This window comes from Lactuca serriola, chromosome 1 (assembly GCF_051521515.1).
Source record: "Lactuca serriola cultivar US96UC23 chromosome 1, Lser_US96UC23_V15, whole genome shotgun sequence".
Lineage (NCBI taxonomy): Eukaryota > Viridiplantae > Streptophyta > Magnoliopsida > Asterales > Asteraceae > Lactuca > Lactuca serriola.
In genome coordinates, this window is record NC_136408.1 from 114,957,638 (window position 1) to 114,979,936 (window position 22,299).

The 22,299-nt window shown below is 39.5% G+C and overlaps 2 protein-coding genes across 2 annotated transcripts in view; one reads left to right on the top strand and one right to left on the bottom strand.

Moving 5' to 3' along the window:
- The window catches only part of LOC145097550 (putative receptor-like protein kinase At5g39000), a 133,148-nt gene extending 132,141 nt beyond the window's left edge, over positions 1–1,007 (top strand). Inside the window, exon 3 of the mRNA XM_079035161.1 lies at positions 928–1,007. Within this exon, the coding sequence (XP_078891287.1) occupies positions 928–942 (15 nt within the window). The 3' untranslated portion in view covers positions 943–1,007. The remainder of the gene's footprint in view (positions 1–927) is intronic.
- Positions 1,008–17,828: 16,821 nt separating this feature from the next.
- LOC145097620 (F-box/kelch-repeat protein At3g23880-like) lies at positions 17,829–22,021 on the bottom strand. The gene is made up of 3 exons (XM_079035223.1): positions 21,804–22,021; positions 18,962–19,519; positions 17,829–18,659 (listed from the first exon to the last, which is right to left on the bottom strand). The coding sequence occupies exons 2-3, from the start codon at positions 19,490–19,492 to the stop codon at positions 18,060–18,062; spliced, it is 1,131 nt and encodes a 376-aa protein (XP_078891349.1). The 5' UTR covers positions 19,493–19,519; positions 21,804–22,021; the 3' UTR covers positions 17,829–18,059.
- Positions 22,022–22,299: the final 278 nt, after the last annotated feature.

Genomic DNA, 22,299 nt, shown 5'->3' on the forward strand with positions numbered 1-22,299 from the left:
TTGCTTCTGGTTCTTCTTCATTTATCCTAGTCTTGTTTTTTGGTTCATCAGCATCAACCTATTTCCAGAAGTTACAACTTTCGTATTTCGATCCTTCATGTTCAGAAAAAATTAACTCACATAACCAAGAAATTATTACAAAATGGATATAAACAGCTTTCAGATAGACTTACCAAAGAACAGGGACAACTCATAAGCTTTTTTCTAGGATTAGCTTTGGTGGTTGATGTCCAAATTTGAGCACTGTACCCACAATCGCAATGCTTCCCATCATCAAGTGTCCCCTTTGATTTTGAAATGTTGGTGCTTGACTTGGAGATCACAGATTTAGAGGAAGAAGAAGAAGTCATGGGAGAAGAAGGACAAAACCGTTAAGGAGGAGATGTGTGCCCTAATTTGTTTTAGTAAAGATGGGTTATATCGATGAATATATCCTACATGTCATGTTTTAAGCCAACAAAGCAATCCACATGTCAAAATACTGCCAAGTCATCTATTCAATTATTCCTCCGGTTGCCCTCAGGTTACCACATAGTTAGATAAGAAAAAAAAGTGAAGTTAGATGCTGTTTTTTGAATGAAATCTTACGTTGTTGGGTTCTCTTAAACAACCAAAACAATATTGGGGCTTTTTAAAAGATTTGAAAACTTGGTTGGGCTTTTAGGTCATTTTCCTTAAAGAAAAATATCTGACTAATATTTATAAGAAAAAACTGCAAAAATGGTCCTTGATGTATATTTTTTTTTTTCAGAAAAAGAGTCTAAACCATAAAAAAATTGGATTAAAGGTCATCTTTGCCTGTAGCAGATTTTCAAGAAAGTAATTTTACTTAATTATTTTGTAGAATTTTGTTTGCAAACAAAAGGATGGAAATTAAAGGGATTATAGATGAATTTCACTATATATTCATGTTTCGTTTCTTTTCAGGGAATTGAAGTGTAAAAGAATAAGAGTCGATAACTTGTAGCCGGTGTTAATGTTGTTGATGAAGGTTCATGCTTTGTACGTGTGTTCTTTATGTTTTCTATAAGAGTATTTCCTATACATATATAATTGTTTACATTTTGATTTGTGTTGCTATAAAAACAACAAAACCTATAAACAAAATCAGGTTTGAACTAGAAAACAAAGATTAATTTGAAGATTAATTTACAAAAGTTATACAAACCGAAATCTCTAACACAAATGAAACACACTACAACGCTATTTTTTTGGAACCAAAAAAAATTACAATGTCAAAGAAGTTATGGCTGGATTTTGTAGCCACCCTTCAACACTCTATTTACAATGACACAAATAAGAATTCTAATGAATGCAGATCCTGAGATCCACAATGTGTAAATTAGGGATGTGCTTCGGGCCGGAACCGACCCGTACCGGACCGGACCTGAATAACCTGAAAGTCGAATTGGATGAAAAGTTGGAACTGAAACCCATACCAATTATACTAATACAATGTGACAACCGTCAATTTCCGGTCAAGTCAAAGTCAACTAAAGTCAACAAGTCAAACCGGTCGACTCAATTAACCCTTGGGTACTAGGGTTTACGTTAGGTAACTAATATTCAAATCGCTATGATAATGAGAAATCATCATTTGAAAAGTTCGTATATCTCGATTTCATTAACCTAAAACGGCGTTAACTAATGAACCAAACCGATAAAACAATGTTGCATACTCATCGGGAGTGTGTAAGATCCTTAAACATGGCTTAACGGGGTTTACGGACCTTGCGTTGCAAAGCCGGACACTCACAAATGTCACACACGAAACCTCTCTCAATCGTTTTCACTCTATCTCTCTCTATTTAGAATCTCTCCCAAATCTCTCCTCGTATGTCAAATCTCTCCAAGTATGTGAAATCTCTCCCAAATCTCTCCAAGTATGTGAAATCTCTCCCAAATCTCTCTAAGTATGTGAAATCTCTCCCAAATCTCTCTTTGTATGAGAAATCTCTCCAAGAATGTGAAATCTCTCCGAAATCTCTCTCAAAAGTTCCTTAAACTTTTTATAGTCTTTCGGGCCATTCTGACCCTTAACCAGGTCAAAAACGGCTTGAAACGGGGTAAAAACGAGTAAAATAGGTTTAAGGACCCGAAACCCACCCTATAGGGCTGAACCCTCTTAAGGAGTCGAACCCTCTTAAGGAGCCAAACTTGTCAGAAGCGAAGGTGTCAGAAGCGAAGGCATCAGAAGCGAAATACACCATCTCGGACCGAGGCTCAGTAGACCGAACCCGAAGGTCCCTTCGGACCGAACCTTGCATAGACCGAACCCTACCTTCGCCTTCGCCTCCTACCCCCCCTTTCGCTCCATTTCGCCTTCGGCCCAGCAGTAGAAGGGACCGAACCTCGGCCCAGTACCAAGAGGTCTCGCAGGAAGCCCTTTTTCACCCGGTTTTCGACTAGTTTTGCGTTTTAGGCCCGTTTTTAATTGTTTTAACGCGAGATTTTCACCCAAAACTTTATTAACATATAAGGCCCCATATTTATTAATTAATCACGTTTTTGGGGATAAACCTTATCCAAGTAGAGTGGGTGAAGTACAAGAGGTGGAGTGTTGACTTTCCTTTAGTTAATGACACAAGCAACCACCCCCACACCCACTCCATGACCAGCCACACTCCTCCCACCATACCTAGTCACATCCTTTTACTTTATCATCATTTCCATCCATTCTCACGTTCTAGAGCTGGGAAAACTCACCCTCTCTCCTCACTTCACTCATTTTCTCTCATTTCCACCAAAAGATCAAACACTTTTCTCTCAACTCTTCTCTCTCAATTTCAAGATTTCCAAGGCATTTTCCAAGGCTTTCCTTCTACTTTTGGTAAGTATATTCATCCTCCATATAATTATTTCACTTCCTTCTACTCAAATCATAGATATTTTACACAAACATCATCACATTCATGTTAGATCTTCGAACCTTCAAGGCATCTTCTTAGTGTTCTTGAGTGGAACACTACTTTTATCCATCATCCATCTACTGAAATCATATAAGGTGACTTCATACCCATATCTTTTCATATTTTTCTTAAGTTTTAAGAGGGGGGGGGGGAATACAAGTTAAATCATCAAGAACACAACTAAACTTTTCCAACAGCTTTCATCAGAAAAGTTGGACTTCAATCACGGACTGTTTTGAACAACTTAAACATTTTAGTTTTCAAAACTGTACAAGGTGCAATTAGTTCATGTCCTTAGATTTAAAATGGCTACTTGCACACCTCCATACGATTTTTCTACAATTTATGGTGATTTTTACAAAACTGTCTATCATTTCAAGAGCAAATTCGGATCAGTCTGTGATTATGGACTTTTTCACACAAGTGGGAGGTCATTAAAAATTATAAAAAAATTTATGAACAAACTAGACTCATTTCCCAAACTCTCAGAATTTACGGATTTTGATTTGGACCTTTGATGATCTTTCTATAAATTTTCTAAGAACAGTAATAGAAATGTTAATACTAGAAAAATGTTATCAATTTCTTTTACACCTTGTAACTTGTTGAGCAAGGTGTGTATCGTTATGTGAATATATGTTTTTACGTTACATTTCATTTCATCTTGGTGTATTGGCGTACATCAGAAAACAAATGGATTTTTACCTTCATAAGTATGGTAATCAATTAGTTGTTATATTGCATGTTATTTCACTTTAGAAAAAGGTATATATATACATATCGGTAAACAAAAGGGTTTTTACCTTCACAAATACAGTAGTTAACCATAGTAAACAAAGTTATAACTATTACATTTAAACGTTTTGATAAACTATAATAGGTATGGTTTATGTTTCCATTAACACAACAAACACATTTCGGAAGGTTTTATTCCCACAGAAAAAGGTCTTACACTCACGCACACCACACGTAATGTAACAACCCAAAAATACGACCCAAAAATTTCATTTTTATAATATAACCAAAACCATAATCTGAGTGTCATATCATAAAAACCATAAGTGATGTATCCCAACCATAATAAAAACAACACTGTGCGGAAACTGTATCATATCCACGTCATATTAAAATCAAAAACTAATCAACTCCCAGGCTAAAAGCTGAAGCTGTGGTGTGTGCGATGCCATCATCCCGAGCTCTTCCCTCTGCTAGCGGAAGTACCTGAAACCAAAACTAAAACTGTAAGCACGAAGCTTAGTGAGTTTCCCCCAAACTACCACATACCATACACATAAGCACATACTGGGCCTTGCCCACTGCATCAGACCGAAGTCTGGAACTAGCTGCATCGGACCGAAGTCCGGAACTGACTGGGACCTTGTCCCCTGCATCGGACCGAAGTCCGGAACTAACTGCATCGGACCGAAGTCCGGAACTGACTGATCATGGCATAGCATAAAACATAACAACTATTATAAACACATAAACTGCATACTGCATCGGAACAGAGTCCGGAACACATAACACAAACATGCTTGAATCACAAAGACATCAAGCACTCTAGCTACTGTATCAGACCGAAGTCCGGGACTACTGATAATTAAACGGGCCGGCATAGCGACCGTAGACCCGTTCCTACTAAAAAGAAACTCACCTCGTGAACTGGCTACTGAGTGAATAGCTCTGAGGGCTAACTGCTGCTGCTCCGGTATCTCCCCGGCTGCAAGTCCATAAATACACTCAATCAAATACTAAACACTGCACTGGGTAAAATGACTCTTTTACCCTTGGTCAAAGTCAACTGTCGGTCAAGGTCAACTCTCAGTCAAAGTCAACCCACAGTTGACCTGACTCGCCGAGTTGGGCCGCCAACTCGCCGAGTCCTTATTCTCACTCCTCGACTCTACTCGCTGCTACTCGTCGAGTATGGCATCGACTCGACGAGTACTCTCCTGATCCAAGAATTCAGACAATCTTCATCCGACTCGCCGAGTCCTATGAACAACTCGACGAGTTGTTCTTCAGCTTAAGAAGATTTCCTTGGACTCGTCGAGTTGTATGAACAACTCGCCAAGTCCCTCCATTACTGAGTCTACCCTCAAACTCGCTGAGTCCACTCCACTACTCACTGGTCCCACTCGACACCGCTCAAAAGGAAGAAATCGGGGACTCGCGACTAGACTCGTCGAGTCGTTCTTCTACTCACCGAGTCACCGCCATGCAACTATTCTACACTCGATTCTGCTCGAATCCAATACATCCAAATGATAGATCTGAGTCCAATAAGCTGATTTACCACGTAAAGTTTCCAACTTTACGTGTACAAACGCATGAACAAGGGAATAAGGGCTAAAAGATACTTAAAAGGGGTAGATCTAGGGTTAATATGCAAAATAGCTCCATAAAGGCAATAGATCTGGGCTCTACAACTCCTAAAGGAACAGATCTAAGGTTATCTCGGCCTAAGAGAGCTTCCATATCAACATAAAGCTTTGAGAGAGGCATTAACAAGATCTAGAAAGGGGTTTTAAGGCATAAAAGAGAAGGAAAACGGAAGAATACCTCAAAGAGCTCTTGCTTTCCCTTGAATCTCTGCTTTACAGTCCTTCTCCTTGCTCCTTTCTTCTTCTCCTTCTTCAAGCCTTCACAAATGCACACAAGATCACTAAAATAAACACTCAAGATCGAATTAGGGTTTTCTCACAGCTTCAGAGGGTGAAGGAGGCGAGATTGGGGGCTATAAGGTGGCTTAAATAGTGGGCAACCCGGGGATTTAGGGTTTCTCCCAGACGGACAGACTCGCCGAGTCCAGAATATGGACTCGCCGAGTCGCCAGCTAATCACGTGCTCGAAATCCCGACCCTACTCGGCGAGTCAGGCTATGAACTCGCCGAGTGCCTCTTGCAAAACTTCAAAATAAATACCAAGAAATTATCATACCGGAGACGGGTCGTTACAATTCTCCCCCACTTATCTCAGACTTCGTCCTCCAAGTCTGCTACGGCTGAATCTGCAAATATCTCTGGGTAGTGCTCCCTCATCTCCTCCTCCGCCTCCCACGTCCACTCAGACCCCTTCCGGTGCTGCCACTGCACCTTCACTAACTGGATTTCCTTGTTCCTCAAGGTCTTGGTCTTCCGGTCTAGAATCGCGACCGGTCTCTCAATATAATTCAGGCTGCTATCAACCTGAATATCCTCTAGGGGAACGACTGCTGACTCATCCACCAAACACTTCCTCAACTGAGACACATGGAAGGTGTTGTGGATCTGACTAAGCTCCTCAGGAAGATCTAACCGATAAGTAACCCGACCCACCCGGGCCAAAACCCTGAAAGGACCAATAAATCTGGGGCCCAACTTGCCCCTCTTCCGGAACCTGATGACACCCTTCCAAGGTGAGACCTTCAGAAGGACCATATCCCCCACCTGGAACTCCAAGTCCGAACGCCTCCTATCGGCGTAGCTTTTCTGCCGACTCTGAGCAGTCTGCAGTCTACTACGGACTTGCTGGATCAACTCAGTCGTCTTGAGCACCACCTCCGTGCTCCCGATGACCCGCTGACCGACCTCGCCCCAACAAATCGGGGTCCTACACTTCCTCCCATACAGCATCTCATAGGGAGGTCGATCAATGCTCGCATGATAACTGTTGTTATACGAAAATTCCGCCAGCGGAAGATACGTATCCCAACTGCCACCGAAATCAAGAACACATGCCCTAATCATCTCCTCAAGAGTCTGAATCGTCCTCTCGCTCTGCCCGTCTGTCTGAGGGTGGAAAGCGGTGCTGAAAAGGAGACGAGTACCCATCTCATCGTGAAACCGCTTCCAGAATCTGGAAGTGAAACGGACATCTCGGTCTGACACCACCGATACCGACACTCCATGACGTGCCACAATCTCTCGTACATAGATATCGGCTAACTTCTCCGCCGATATACTCTCCTGGATCGGGATAAAATGGGCACTCTTCGTCAACCGATCCACTACTACCCATATCGAATCCACTCCTCGTGTGGTCCTGGGAAGCTTGGTGACAAAATCCATGGTGATGTCCTCCCATTTCCACACGGGAATGTCTAGCGGCTGCATCTTGCCGTGAGGCCTCTGGTGCTCCGCCTTGACCTTCCGGCAGGTCAGGCATCTCTCAACATACCAGGCGACGTCCCGCTTCATGCAGGGCCACCAATAATCAGATCGAAGATCTCGATACATCTTCGTCGCCCCCGGGTGAATAGAAAACCGAGACTTATGAGCCTCATCCATCAACACTTGCCGTACTCCACCCCAGTACGGTACCCACACTCTCCCGTGAAGCGTCAGCAAACCACGACTATCATAATCAAACGAGGCTACTCGGCCCACGATCCTCTCACACTTCTGTCTCTCCTCCTTGAGGCCATCCACCTGAGCCTCCTTGATCCGCTCCAACAACGGAGTGATCACTGTCATCCTCAACATAAATCTCTGATGGGGGCCGCCGACACTTTGCGGCTCAAGGCATCGGCCACCACGTTGGCCTTCCCTAGATGGTAAAGGATCTCACAATCGTAATCCTTTAGCACATCCAACCACCTCCTCTGCCTCATGTTCAGACTCGGCTGATCCATAAGGTACCTCAAACTCTTGTGATCCGTGTAAATAGTACAACGGACCCCATAGAGGTAATGCCTCCAAATCTTGAGGGCAAACACAACTACCCCCAGCTCCAAATCATGGGTAGGATAATTAGCCTCGCTGCATCAAAACTGCTCCCATACCGGTGATCGAGGCATCACAATAGACTACGAAGTCCTCTACTCCTTCTGGCAAGGTAAGGATCGGAGCCTCGCACTACCTCTGCCTGAGGGTCTCGAACGCTGTCTGCTGCTCAGGCCCCCAACGAAATACCACCGACTTCTTGGTCAGTCGGGTGAGCGGCACTGCTATCTTGGAGAAATCCTGAATAAATCTCCGATAATACCCTGCCAACCCTAGGAAGCTCCGAATCTCAGATGGAGACTTCGGGACCTCCCACTGCATCACGACCTCTATCTTGGCCGGATCTACCAAAATACCCTTCTGGTTGACGAGGTGACCAAGGAACTGCACCTCACGCAACCAGAACTCACATTTGGAGAACTTTGCGAAAAGTCTCTCCCTCCTCAAAACCTCCAGCACCTCCCACAGGTGCTCCTCGTGCTGCTCCTGCGTCTTGGAATATACCAAGATATCATCTATGAACACTATCACTGACCGATCCAGCATCGGTCTACACACGCGATTCATGAGATCCATGAACGCGGCTGGAGCATTGGTGAGCCCAAATGGCATCACCACAAACTCATAATGACCATACCTGGTCCTGAAAGCAGTCTTCTGTACATCCTCATCTCTAACCCTCATCTGATGATAACCGGAGCGTAGATCGATCTTGGAGAACCAAGACGCTCCCTGAAGCCGATCAAACAAATCATCTATCCTCGGAAGTGGATAACGGTTCTTCACCGTTACCTTATTCAACTCCCGATAATCTATACACATACGGTGCGACCCATCCTTCTTCCTCACAAACAGGATTGGCGCTCCCCAAGGTGAACTGCTCGGCCGAATGAAACCCTTGTCTAACAGCTCCTGCAGCTGTATAGACAACTCCTGCATCTCAGGGGGAGCTAGTCGATACGGTGCTTTGGCTATCGGAGCCGCACCAGGAATTAGGTCGATCCTGAACTCGACCTGTCTCTCAGGAGGTATCCCCGGCAAATCCTCGGGAAACACGTCCGGGTAGTCTCGAACAATGGGAACATCATCAATTGTCGCCTTGCCCTTCTCCCGGGCATCCAAAACGTAAGCTACAAAACCGGCGCAACCCTGCTGAACATAGCGCCTCGCCCTTGCGGCGGAACAAAAGGTCGGTCCCCGCTGTGGCCTCTCGCCCTGAATCACTAACTTTCCCCCACTGGGAGTGCGGACCCTCACTAGCTGAAGCTCACAATCAATCACCGCCCCATTGGGGCTTAGCCAATCCATGCCCACAATAACCTTATTCCCTCGCAGGGGAATAGGTACCAGGTCCACTGAAAACTGCTCATCAAATAACTGAAGAGAACACCCTCTATGCACTCTGTCGACCCTCACGGTCCTATCATCTGCTATCTCAACCTCTAATGGACAATCCAGCTCCCCTGGAGCTCTACTAAATCTCTTGCTAAGCGCAAGTGATACGAATGATCGGGTAGCCCCCGAATCGAATAATACCAAAGCAAAAATGCCGTTCACAGAGAACGACCCCGTCACCACATCAGGAGTCGCTCGTGCCTCCTCTGCTGTCATCTGAAACGCCCTGCTCTTCGCCACTGGCGTCTCGGCTCGGCCCTGCCGGCCATCTGTAATCCTCAAGGTAGCAGGGGCAGGTGCAACCACCTTCCCTGCTGTAGCTAAACTCGGACATTGGGACTTTTTATGTCCCCTCTGATTGCACTGAAAGAAAATCAGATCTGATGCTGCGACGGCAGTAGCAGGGGCCGTGCAATCCCTACTCAAATGCTCAATCCGACCGCACTTGTAGCAGCCGGAACTCCCTGCCTTGCACGCTCCCTCGTGCAATCTCCCATACTTGCCACATCGACCGTGGCTCTGCTGACTCCTAGATCTGTGATCCGAAACCCTGGGCTTTTTGCCCGAACCGCCTGAACCTGAAACCGCCTCCAGTTTCCTCTTCTTTTCCATCTCGAGATCAATCTCCCTCTCCCGAGCCCTAGCAATCATATCTTCCAGCGTTTTACAGCTGGATCGGCTCACAAACTGACGGATATCGCTCCGCAACATCTCATGATAACGGGCCTTCTTCATTTCCTCATCAGCCACGTACTGAGGAACGAGAAGAGCCCTCTCCCTGAACTTGGCGGTGATCTCCGCCACTGTCTCTGTAGTCTGGGTGAGGTCCTGAAACTCCCTAGCTAACTGCTGCACCTCAATGACCGGTGCAAACTCCGCCCTAAACCTGGTAGAGAAATCAACCCAGGTCATGGCATCCAATGCTGCATCATCCCCAATGGCATGTCCGACCTCCTCCCACCAATCCCATGCCCTGTCCTTCAGAAGACAGGACGCCAATCTGACCTTGTCCCCCTCGGGACATCTGCTAGTGCGGAAAGCGTTGGCCACATCCGCCAACCATCTGGTGCTCGCTATGGGGTCTCGCGCCCCATGATAGTCCGGAGCTCCACATGCCCTGAACTCCCTGAAAGTAAGGGTGCGCGACCCCATCATGGCCGCCACCTCGGCGCGGAAGGTGCCCAATCTCTCATCCATCAGCTCTAGAATCCCCTCCTTGATCGAACCGAAGATCACAGGAGTCTGCTCTATAATGATGCGCGTAATCTCCGAAGAAAGAAACTCTCGGGTCTGCTCATCGATGCGCTCACCCCCCGAGCCTGAACCTGATCCCTCCCCGGCACCTCCACTGCCGGCTGCTGGTCTCGAACGTAAAACCACCATTCTAAAGCATATCACAACTACATCAGAAAACCGAAATATCTCAAGGGATCATTGATACTACTACTAGCTTCTTGGCCTTGTCTCGGCCTTCCTTGATTCGAGTACGGATCCTCTGCTTTCAGTAGTACGGGCCCATACTACCTTCCACATCTATCCGTACTTTCCTCAAGAACCGCCTTGACTCCACCAAGTTACTTCTACTACTGCTAATCTCTGCTACTCTCATCCTAGGCTTGCCCTAGGGAAACCTCAAACTCAACTCAACTAGTCCTCAGCTGCTGAAGGTCTCCTTATAATGCTAATTAGCCACCACCTGAACACCATCACATGTGACGAGGATCAGATAATCCTTCAAGTAAAAGACCCGTCCCTATAACGGTTGGACTCAAACAAGAGCTGCGCAATAGGGCCAGTTCCAGCACTCTGGGATTATTCAACTCTGATCACATGTGGTGTGACGTGTTCACCTAATGGCTAACTTCCATCATTCAGAGTCCCACAAAGCGCAAAGCAAGCATCATTCGGATAAGGGAAACATACTCAGGCAAAACTACCCTCATAACGCGAAACTGTACTAGCATACAGTGCTAAGCTCATACTATCAGGTATAACCTAAACAGGCTATCCTACTGCTGTCTGGTCAATACTAGCATGCAATACTCATAAAGCTGTAACACATAAAGCAGGCACATAAGGCATCCTCCTAGATCCATAGTCCTATACTAGCATGCTGTTCTACTGAAGCTGGAACAATTAATCATAATAATAAAACTCGTATTGGTAATTTGGGAGTACTTACTTGAGCTCGGCTGATCGCATGCACCACACCCTTATCTTGTTTTTTAAAAAAAAATTCTTTCTTTCTAAGTGCTTTCAAAATTCTTTTAGAAAACATTTCCTTTTTAGAAAATCTTTTTACTTCCCTTAGTTTGAGTTCAGATACACCCGGAAGTGCATCCGAATCCCTCAAACCAGGGCTCTGATACCAACTTGTAACAACCCAAAAATACGACCCAAAAATTTCATTTTTATAATATAACCAAAACCATAATCTGAGTGTCATATCATAAAAACCATAAGTGATGTATCCCAACCATAATAAAAACAACACTGTGGTGAAACTGTATCATATCCATGTCATATAAAAATCAAAAACTAATCAACTCCCAGGCTAAAAGCTGAAGCTGTGGTGTGTGCGATGCCATCATCCCGAGCTCTTCCCTCTGCTAGCGGAAGTACCTGAAACCAAAACTAAAACTATAAGCACGAAGCTTAGTGAGTTTCCCCCAAACTACCATATACCATACACATAAGCACATACTGGGCCTTGCCCACTGCATCAGACCGAAGTCTGGAACTAGCTGCATCGGACCGAAGTCCGGAACTGACTGGGACCTTGTCCCCTGCATCGGACCGAAGTCCGGAACTAACTGCATCAGACCGAAGTCCGGAACTAACTGCATCGGACCGAAGTCCGGAACTGACTGATCATGGCATAGCATAAAACATAACAACTATTATAAACACATAAACTGCATACTGCATCGGAACAGAGTCCGGAACACATAACACAAACATGCTTGAATCACAAAGACATCAAGCACTCTAGCTACTGCATCAGACCGAAGTCCGGGACTACTGATAATTAAACGGGCCGGCATAGCGACCGTAGACCCGTTCCTACTGAAAAGAAACTCACCTCGTAAACTGGCTACTGAGTGAATAGCTCTGAGGGCTAACTGCTGCTGCTCCGGTATCTCCCCGGCTGCAAGTCCATAAATACACTCAATCAAATACTAAACACTGCACTGGGTAAAATGACTCTTTTACCCTTGGTCAAAGTCAACTGTCGGTCAAGGTCAACTCTCAGTCAAAGTCAACCCACAGTTGACCTGACTCGCCGAGTTGGGCCGCCAACTCGCCGAGTCCTTATTCTCACTCCTCGACTCTACTCGCTGCTACTCGTCGAGTATGGCATCGACTCGACGAGTACTCTCCTGATCCAAGAATTCAGACAATCTTCATCCGACTCGCCGAGTCCTATGAACAACTCGACGAGTTGTTCTTGAGCTTAAGAAGATTGCCTTGGACTCGCCGAGTTGTATGAACAACTCGCCGAGTCCCTCCATTACTGAGTCTACCCTCAAACTCGCTGAGTCCACTCTACTACTCACTGGTCCCACTCGACACCGCTCAAAAGGAAGAAATCGGGGACTCGCGACTAGACTCGCCGAGTCGTTCTTCCGACTCGCCGAGTCACCGCCATGCAACTATTCTACACTCGATTCTGCTCGAATCCAATACATCCAAATGATAGATCTGAGTCCAATAAGCTGATTTACCACGTAAAGTTTCCAACTTTACGTGTACAAACGCATGAACAAGGGAATAAAGGCTAAAAGATGCTTAAAAGGGGTAGATCTAGGGTTAATATGCAAAATAGCTCCATAAAGGCAATAGATCTGGGCTCTACAACTCCTAAAGGAACAGATCTAAGGTTATCTCGGCCTAAGAGAGCTTCCATATCAACATAAAGCTTTGAGAGAGGCATTAACAAGATCTAGAAAGGGGTTTTAAGGCATAAAAGAGAAGGAAAACGGAAGAATACCTCAAAGAGCTCTTGCTTTCCCTTGAATCTCTGCTTTACAGTCCTTCTCCTTGCTCCTTTCTTCTTCTCCTTCTTCAAGCCTTCACAAATGCACACAAGATCACTAAAACAAACACTCAAGATCGAATTAGGGTTTTCTCACAGCTTCAGAGGGTGAAGGAGGCGAGATTGGGGGCTATAAGGTGGCTTAAATAGTGGGCAACCCGGGGATTTAGGGTTTCTCCCAGACGGACAGACTCGCCGAGTCGCCAGCTAATCACGTGCTCGAAATCCCGACCCTACTCGGCGAGTCAGGCTATGAACTCGCCGAGTCCCTCTTGCAAAACTTCAAAATAAATACCAAGAAATTATCATACCGGAGACGGGTCGTTACACGTAAACTTGTTAACTTAAATTGTGAGATATTCTTCTCAGTACTCCTAGAGTACGGGTTAAAATTCCTGGTAGTTATAACCAAAGTCTCTTATAGGGAGAACGTTATAGTTGTGTATAGATCTATATTGGGTTTGACATCCCACACCTTGCTGCTAGCTACAGTAGGACCTGCAAGTCTATGGGTGAGAAGTGTCATATCAGTTTTCGACGCCTGAGAAACGTCGTGGCAGGTTCATTCAGTCATAGTATGGTTATAGCGACTCACATAGGGAGTTAACAACACATAAAGTTTATGGGGATTTTTATAAATCAAAAGGGGGTTTTATGTTAATTTAAAATCACTTTTTATATCAATAAGTACGGATATTACTGTACACTTTCGGTCTTGGTATTTAAGACTACACATCATTTATTACGGGATTTTCCTCAAATCAAAAAGGGTTTTATGCCGATTTAAAACCACTTTTATATCTTTAAGTATGGAAAATACATGTTTATTCTTGGTCCTGGGATTTAGGACCACATAACTCTTATAAGGAAAATATTGGATTTTTCTTGGTAACACACAACACATTACAAAGAACGGTTTCCAAACTCTTTATCTAAAAAGTTTATGAACTCACCAACTTAATTGTTGACACTTTTCAAAACTACTTATATTCTCAGGAAGTCAACGAAACCAAGTAACCACAAGCTTTTGAGGATGGAACGCTACGGCGTTAACAACTATTTTTATATCATGTCGTGATCAATCATTGAAATATGTAATACTTGAAACCATGTAATTCGTTTCTGATTATATTTATGATTGATTGTATTTACTTTGAGCACTATTATACTTGTTGTTGTGATACTATACATGAAGTCCTCCACCCCCGGACGTTTCCATCATCCTTGGTTTGGGGGTGTGACATACGGGACCGGTTCGGTTTGGGTGGTACAGGTTTCGGTTTTGTTATTAACCCGAAATGACCAAAATAACATGTACACTACGCTTTTGAACCGAAATGACCTATAAACCAAAATGACCTGAATAACCAAAATAAGGAAATTCTATATGTAGTTCTATATATATATATATATATATATATATATATATATATATATATATATATATATATATATATATATATATATATATATTAAACATTGATAATTCATATTCCAAAAATCCATAATTCATATTTAAACATTAAGCATTAAACATCCAAATTAAAATATTAATCTTAAGTTTTTATTTCCAATATAACAATGAACAAATACAAATTAACTACTCAAGAATATTAATTGGTTGTTTTTCTTTTCCACCTTCATTGTTTATCACATTTTCCAACTTTTTCGCGATGTTATTTTCTTTCAGAACTTCATCAATGTTGTCCATAATTGGATTTCTTGATTTCCTTACCCAATTTTTGGTGCAAACCAAAGCCTTTAATATATTTGCGGACAAATATGTTCGGTATGGATCTAATATCCGCCCACTTTGTACTAAAAGCTGCCTCGGACGTAACGGTAGAAATTTGTAGTCCCAAAATATCTATCAACATAAACAAGCAAAGTGTTAAAATATAATTAGAAAAAAGTATACAAATAAATAAAGTTATATCTTTCTCCATACAAGATAGAATATGATAAAGAGATGCAATTTGTTTCCACCAAAGTAGAATATCAAAATCTTTATTGTATTTAATTGACCGCTCGTTTAGATATCATGTCAACTCTGTTTCTGTTTATGTTGATGGGTAATCTGCTTGTACTATTAAATCTCCCATTAAGTCATTTTCGTTATCAACCATAACGACATCTTCATGAGCACGTGTTTGACTTTGCGAAAACTCGATATTGTCAAACTTTCCTTTGTAGAAATTAGAAAATTTCTCAAATCTTTTTTCAATATCTCGTATTAAGGTCTTAGCCTTCAAAGTGACTTCCTAGTTGAATATGAGAGGTTCTCCGATATTCTTTAACTTAATCTGCTTCTCAAAGGTTTGTTGAAGAAACTCAAACATTAACTGTGGATCTAATACGACCACAAAGTACAAAAAGGCGTTTAATTTTTCAAGGTCATCCCAATACTTATCGTATTTCTAAATCATATCCTTCCCATTCAAGAAAAATTGGGGAGTTGACACCTAATCCATAATATGTTTGTACACATCGCATATTTTTGTAAAAAAACGATGTGCCATAAGTTTTGTTGATGTCGATATTATGTCAGTTTTTACCTTGAATTTCTCGAGAAATCCAACCATAGCTCTACAAATTTTGAAATATTCTTCTACGAGGGATACAACATCTCGAACATATGTAGGATCTAATACAAAAGAAATTAGTGTAAATTAAAAAAAAAATACAGCTTTAACACCCCTTATTTAGGAAAAAAAATGCATGTGTTTGAATATACAACCAAAAAATGTAAACAATATGTTAAATTGTGAACTAGATGTTGGAAAAAAAAATCAGACAAATCCAATAAATAATAAAAAAGTCATGTTGAACAAGAAAAAACAGTTTCAAAGTTGGCATAAAAATCTGCAAACATGTTGAATAAAAAAAACAGTTTCAATACTTTTTGTTTTAGAGACGTGTATCTCATTGAATATAAACACTGTGAATTGTAACCCTGACTGATCAACGAGATAAAACAACTCTTTTGACAATATTTACAAAAACATATCATTAACTTTCGACCGTTTTTCACTTCAATCCCAGGTCCAACGGGATACAGTTTAGCCCAATATCTAAGTCCGCTACAATTCTTTAGCCCATTATCTAGTTTAGCCCAAAATCAACTTATTACAAGTACAACATTTGACTACAACATTTAGAACAAGTTATTATTCTTTTAATTTTATAGATTAATATTCAAATTTAAGATTGATTTAGCAAAGGTATATATTTTTACCCCCTCCCCCAATCTTAACTTGGAACAGGTCCAACAACTTTAACTTTTTACTCAAAATATTCTTGTTGCATTCCATATAATTAAGGATTTTATAAAAATATTATAGCCAACATACTCTTGTGAACGGGTTTCCAAAACCTTTACAAAACCATCCAAAACCTTATCTCCGAATTTTTGACATCAATCTAAACAACATAAATATTATCATAAAAATTATCAACCGCTAAAATTATAGTGAATATGTAAGTCTCTTCACAATTTATTACCTTCATATGTAACCGATGCCAAAGAACGATATTCAAACTTGATAGAAGATCTAGAAAATGTTGGTTATTTCTAACTTTTCAAGAGATACACGACTCTCCCATAAAAAGACAAAAACAAGTAACAGATTTTGTAGTGCCTACATATTTCCACAATCAACGAGGACATGGGCAACTAAAGATTAATTAGGAGACTTAGACAAAAACAAGTAACAGATTTTCTAGTGCCTACATATGTGAGGACAAATGATACAAGTGATAGTCAAATAAATTAATTTGTGTATAGTGGTTTGAGATTTATTCTTTTGTTATAAGTTGACAATGTCAAACAATATTGAAACTTTAAAAAACATAAAACTAATCATCGATTTGCAGTAGGTTATTTTCAGAGATAGTTGGATTTTTAAATCCGTAATCATTAATTTAAATTAAAATAGTTTGAACATAATTAAAAAAATAATAAATTGATGTAACTATTGGAAACTATTAAAATAAAATGAGTATAAAAGATCTATCTATACCAACTAACTTTAATAATCTACTATAATAAACGAATGTTTTTTGCCACATGTCCTCTTCTCATTCATTTAGACACATGACATTTTCTAGAATTTTTAAATTTTTCTATTTTCCACTTGTCATTTTATTGTATTTTTCATTTTATTAAATTAAAATTCAACATTTAATATGTAACGTAATATATATGTAAAGTATTTATTAGAAATGGTTTATATATGTAATGTATTCAATACATTAAAGCTTCATTAATTTTAATAATTAAAATTTTTTTTCATTTTTCTTATAAATTCAAAATTTTTTAAATTGTTAAAATTTTATATTTAATTTCTTTTAAATAAACCTATGTAATACATGGATTTCACACCTAATAGTTAAAAATCAATACTAAAATCAAATTTTTTATTTACTTTTTTCATGTATAACCTACATTAAGTTGATGTAAATTTTGGCCACATTTTTGGCAACTAACCAGCTTGGGTCGTGAGTTGTGCCATGAAGTATTTTTTTTTTTTAATATTTTTTTTTCCTTTTCGGTTAGTGTTTTTGAGATACGTTATAGAGAGAGTTTATTTTTAATGAAAGTCAATTTACCTATTACTTTTCCAACTCAAATTTTCTGATTCCACACAATATACTAATCAGATAAATGTTAACTACCCTCATCCTAAAAATACATTAATCGTTTGTGAGGCTTTAATAATGTACCTTCCTCACATGTTTCATCTTTAGAACAGTATCGATCAAAACATCTATTATGCAATCAACTCATCAACAAAGAAAATATCCCATTTGTTTATGATATATACACAGATATAATACATAAAAATGTGTAATGTACAAAGTCAAGCCACCTTCAAACACTAGCCAAATGACTTCAATTTCTTACACAAACAAACCATGTTACCTACTTACATTCCACAATCATTAGAATATAATAATAACCATATATGCAAACACACACACACACACAAAATATACAATCACTTCAAACCTTACCAATCACTCTTCATTGTTGCCATCACTTTCAACATCCAACAATGCTAAGCTCTCTTCATATCTATCAATAGAAAACGACCATAATACAACACCTTTGCTACAACATCCATCAACAGTATAACACCCTGCCTCACGATTATAGATTGTTAAATTGCATCTACGTGATTCAGTTATCAAATCCCCATTATGTCTCAACTTCAAAGGTCTCCCTAAATCCGTATCCGGATAATGCACATCATATATCAATGTCCATGAAATCGGTTTCTTGTACTCCTTCATAACCCATATCTTGTAAGTGCTTGAACCCACAACTGTACAACGGTTTGAATAAATCACACCCAAATAATCCCCAACAACCGTTAATGTTAAACCCATTGAAGAATAATGCACCAGATACTCAGGCAATTGGATTTCTCCAAAAACGTTTTTACTCATGTCCATTGTTAGTATTGAGCAATGTGAAACTCCCAAATCAGCTGCTAACCAATGAACAGATCCATTGAAAAACACTTGTGAGCAGTCGCTAAGGATATGGTAGCAAGGAAAATCTTGAGGGAACACGATCGGTTTCCAAATCGCGGTTTTCACAGTGTAAATCTCAACCTGAAATAACATAAAAAAAAAAAGTGGCAATATAATTAGTTTAAGACATGCTTGTTAGTGATTCGGGTTTAGGCCCAAGCCAATAAGAGACCTAATCTAAACCCTAAAGGGCTTGGGCGTAAACCTTAATCACTAACAATGTTATCGATTAAGGAAGTGATTCGTACACAACAATTTATGTTTTCAAATGTTGTATTGTACAACTAAGCATAAATTGTTGTGTATGGAGAAAAACTTTTGTATACGAATCACTTCCAATCGATTAATTCGTATAATATTATATATGTTGAATAAAAACATACCTCGGGTCTATCGATCAAGTTATTTCGATCATATGCAAGTCTCACTACCTTATAATCATCAGAATTCTCACAATACCCAAACCCGAAAACGAGAGTAAGTTCTGGCATGTATGAAGGAGGAGTTAGGGTAATTTTCTTCCTAATGGATGGATTCCATAGTAGGATTTCATTTTTTGGTGATCTTTCATTGTAGAGGCAAACAACGCCTTTGCAACTCGCGATGAGTGTATAAAATATGGTTCCATATTCATCACGGAGAAGATTGAAGGGGAAATCAATGGGGGCATCGAGAGTGAGATGTTGGTCATTGTGATGGATAGTGTATACTTCCTTCTTTTCTGTCCATAGACAACATCGAACAAGATTGCGAGAGTTTAATTTGTTGAAATTGTGAAGATGAGTTTGGCTGAATTCGGGGGAAGAGATGAGAGAATGCCATGATTTGCACACTAATCGAAAACGAAGAAGTGATTTTGATGGTAGCATTGAGAGGATGTTGATGATGAGTTCAGGAGGGAGGTACTTTGCCATTTTTTATGTGTAGAGTGAAGGTGGTAGCTGTCATGTTACAAAACATCATATTAAATGGTTTCATATATGTAAAAGTATAGAACAACACCAATCAAATTGAAGATGAGAAAGTAGACATTAAATATTTTTATAGAACTTGTGTTTGTTTTGAAATTAATATTAGAGCAATTTTCATAAATCGTCCATGTGGTTTGATCTGATCTACTACTTTTGTCCCTATCTCCTGTTTCATTCACTTGGACCATCTCTATGTATTTTTTTTTCTTCAGGCAAGACATGAAATGACTATTTTCCTTACTCTATTAGAAAACTAATTTATCTCTTTTATCTATATAATCCAATTTAAACTAATTTTTCACTCATTGAGTATATATATATATATATATATATATATATATATATATATATATATATATATATATATATTTGTGTGTTGCTTATGGTTTTTTACTCTATTTTATACATATTAAAATAAGAGGCTAAAAGAAAACCATAAGTTAAATAAAATTAAAATATATATAAATGATGAAAGTTTGAGATTAAACATGTAGCTTTCTAAAACAACAAATTTAAAAAAAAAAAAAATGAAAGTTGGGTATGTTTGTGAAAAAAGAGGAAGATTTTGGGAACCAATTTTGTTACTTACATCGTATATGAATAAGGAAAGATAATATAGTGGCCATTTTTGTAAATAAAAAATAATATAGGTGCCATATTTGTAAACAGTTTAGTTTGGGCATTTAGCACCCTTCCACTAGGGATGAACATTAGAACTGGATACCCGCTTTCAGAACAGGAACCGTCTCGAAACTTTCGGTTCCAAAACTGGAACTGCCTTAAGCAGTTCTGGTTCCGGTTCCCTAAGTTACGGAACAACCTTAAGCCGTTCCGGTTCCGGTTCCGGTTCTCATTTTTTAGGAACCGCTACCCGTTGGGTACCCATCGGAACCGGTTATATATATATATATATATATATATATATATATATATATATATATATATATATATATATATATATGTGTGTGTGTGTGTGTGTGTGTGTTAATTTGACCAAATTAGAAAATGTTGGTCTGATTTTGTCCGTTTTTTTATACGAATTTATTCGATTCTGACCGAAATAAATTGTGGTTTTATTGAAATTTTTTAATAAAGTTGATGTAACCAGGTTACCCGCTCCGGGAACCGGAACCGCCGGTTTCGGGACTGGTTCCAAAAATTTAAGAACTGTCTACACGGGTTCCGGTTCTGGTTCTAACTTTCTAGGAACCGTCGGTTCCGATTCCGGTTCCGATTCTCGCCAAATGAGGCGGGTACCTGTCTATGCTCATCCCTAATTCATCGCAATTGGCGGCAATTGTTACGTATATACAATTATTTATTTAATAATTATATTAAATATTACATGATTTCTTATACGATGATAATTAGATCTCCTTTCGATTTCAAAAAAATAAATAAAATAAAATAAAGTGAAATTTGGATACGAAATCAAGAGGGATTAAAAATGAACAGTTAATATTAAATATAAAGGATCTTAGTATTATACTTTTTTTACAACTTTTTTTACCAATTATAGTATTTTTTCTATATTAACAGTTTCCAAAAACAAACTTGATTCTTTAAATATATAATCTAAATATTATTTTTTTCTTTTTAAAAATACACATGTCACCTAGTCAGAAAGTTAAGTCGTGTGGGTGGCTTGTGGCTTGGGTCATAAACATTTATCAAATTTTCTTTTTTTTCTTAAATAAAAGTAATGAGCGGCTCACATACAACCCCAACAAACAGGGGTAGTCTAGATAAAGTCTTCAGGGACTAATTGGTCATTTTAACTTGACTTGAAACCAAAATAAAGTCTTTAGGGACTAATCGGTCATTTTAACTTGACTTGAAACCAAACCAAAACCGGCAAAACCGTCCGAATAATTTAAAAAAAAATATCTAAGAAAAAACAAAAAACAAAACGGTCGGAATAATATTTAGTAATTAGCAGTTGTAATTGATAAAACATATATAAATACTCATACGTATTCTTTATATATCAGTTGGTGTAAAAAAGATTACCAAAAGGTTTATCATTTATACGAATAAAAGTGTTTCTTTTCGTAAAATATACTATAATCGATCACCACAAATGGGTGTTCATATTCTTTAGGGGATTTATGCAAAATCAACATGTAAAAATAAACAGAAATCCAGACTACAAATGGGAATTTATCGTTCAGTAGAAACAATAAGAAACTGATAACAACTCATCATATACTTTATCAAGCAACAATAGATATGATATGGTGATGAGAAATCGAACCTGATATGATATGGGGATGGGAAACGAACTGAACCACTCGTTTCACTGGAAGTAAGTCGGTGGGAAAGGTCGGCGAGGAGGAGGGAGGGGATAGAGATGACGGTGATGAACACCGTCGCCGGAGAAATGGGGAGGTGAGTACAGTGGCAGCCGTTTGATTTGGAGGCGTCTATTGGGGGGCAGCGGCTTTAGTGTTTTGGAAAAGGTGCTTAGTTATTGTGTATATATATATCTCTTCTTCACCCAACTGGCTTTGATAGGTTCCATAATTACAGATCATCAACCTCATCCAATGTGAGTTTATTATATATATTTTTTCTCTTATATTAATATTTTAGTAATTGTTATAACATATTATATTATTAAAGTTTATTATATACATAAAATATGTATTTTATAAATATATGGAGATAACCTCGTTATTATTTACTTTTTCAAGCACCTTTTTAAATATAATAAAAGATATGTTAAGTTATAAATTTAGGCTTATATGAAG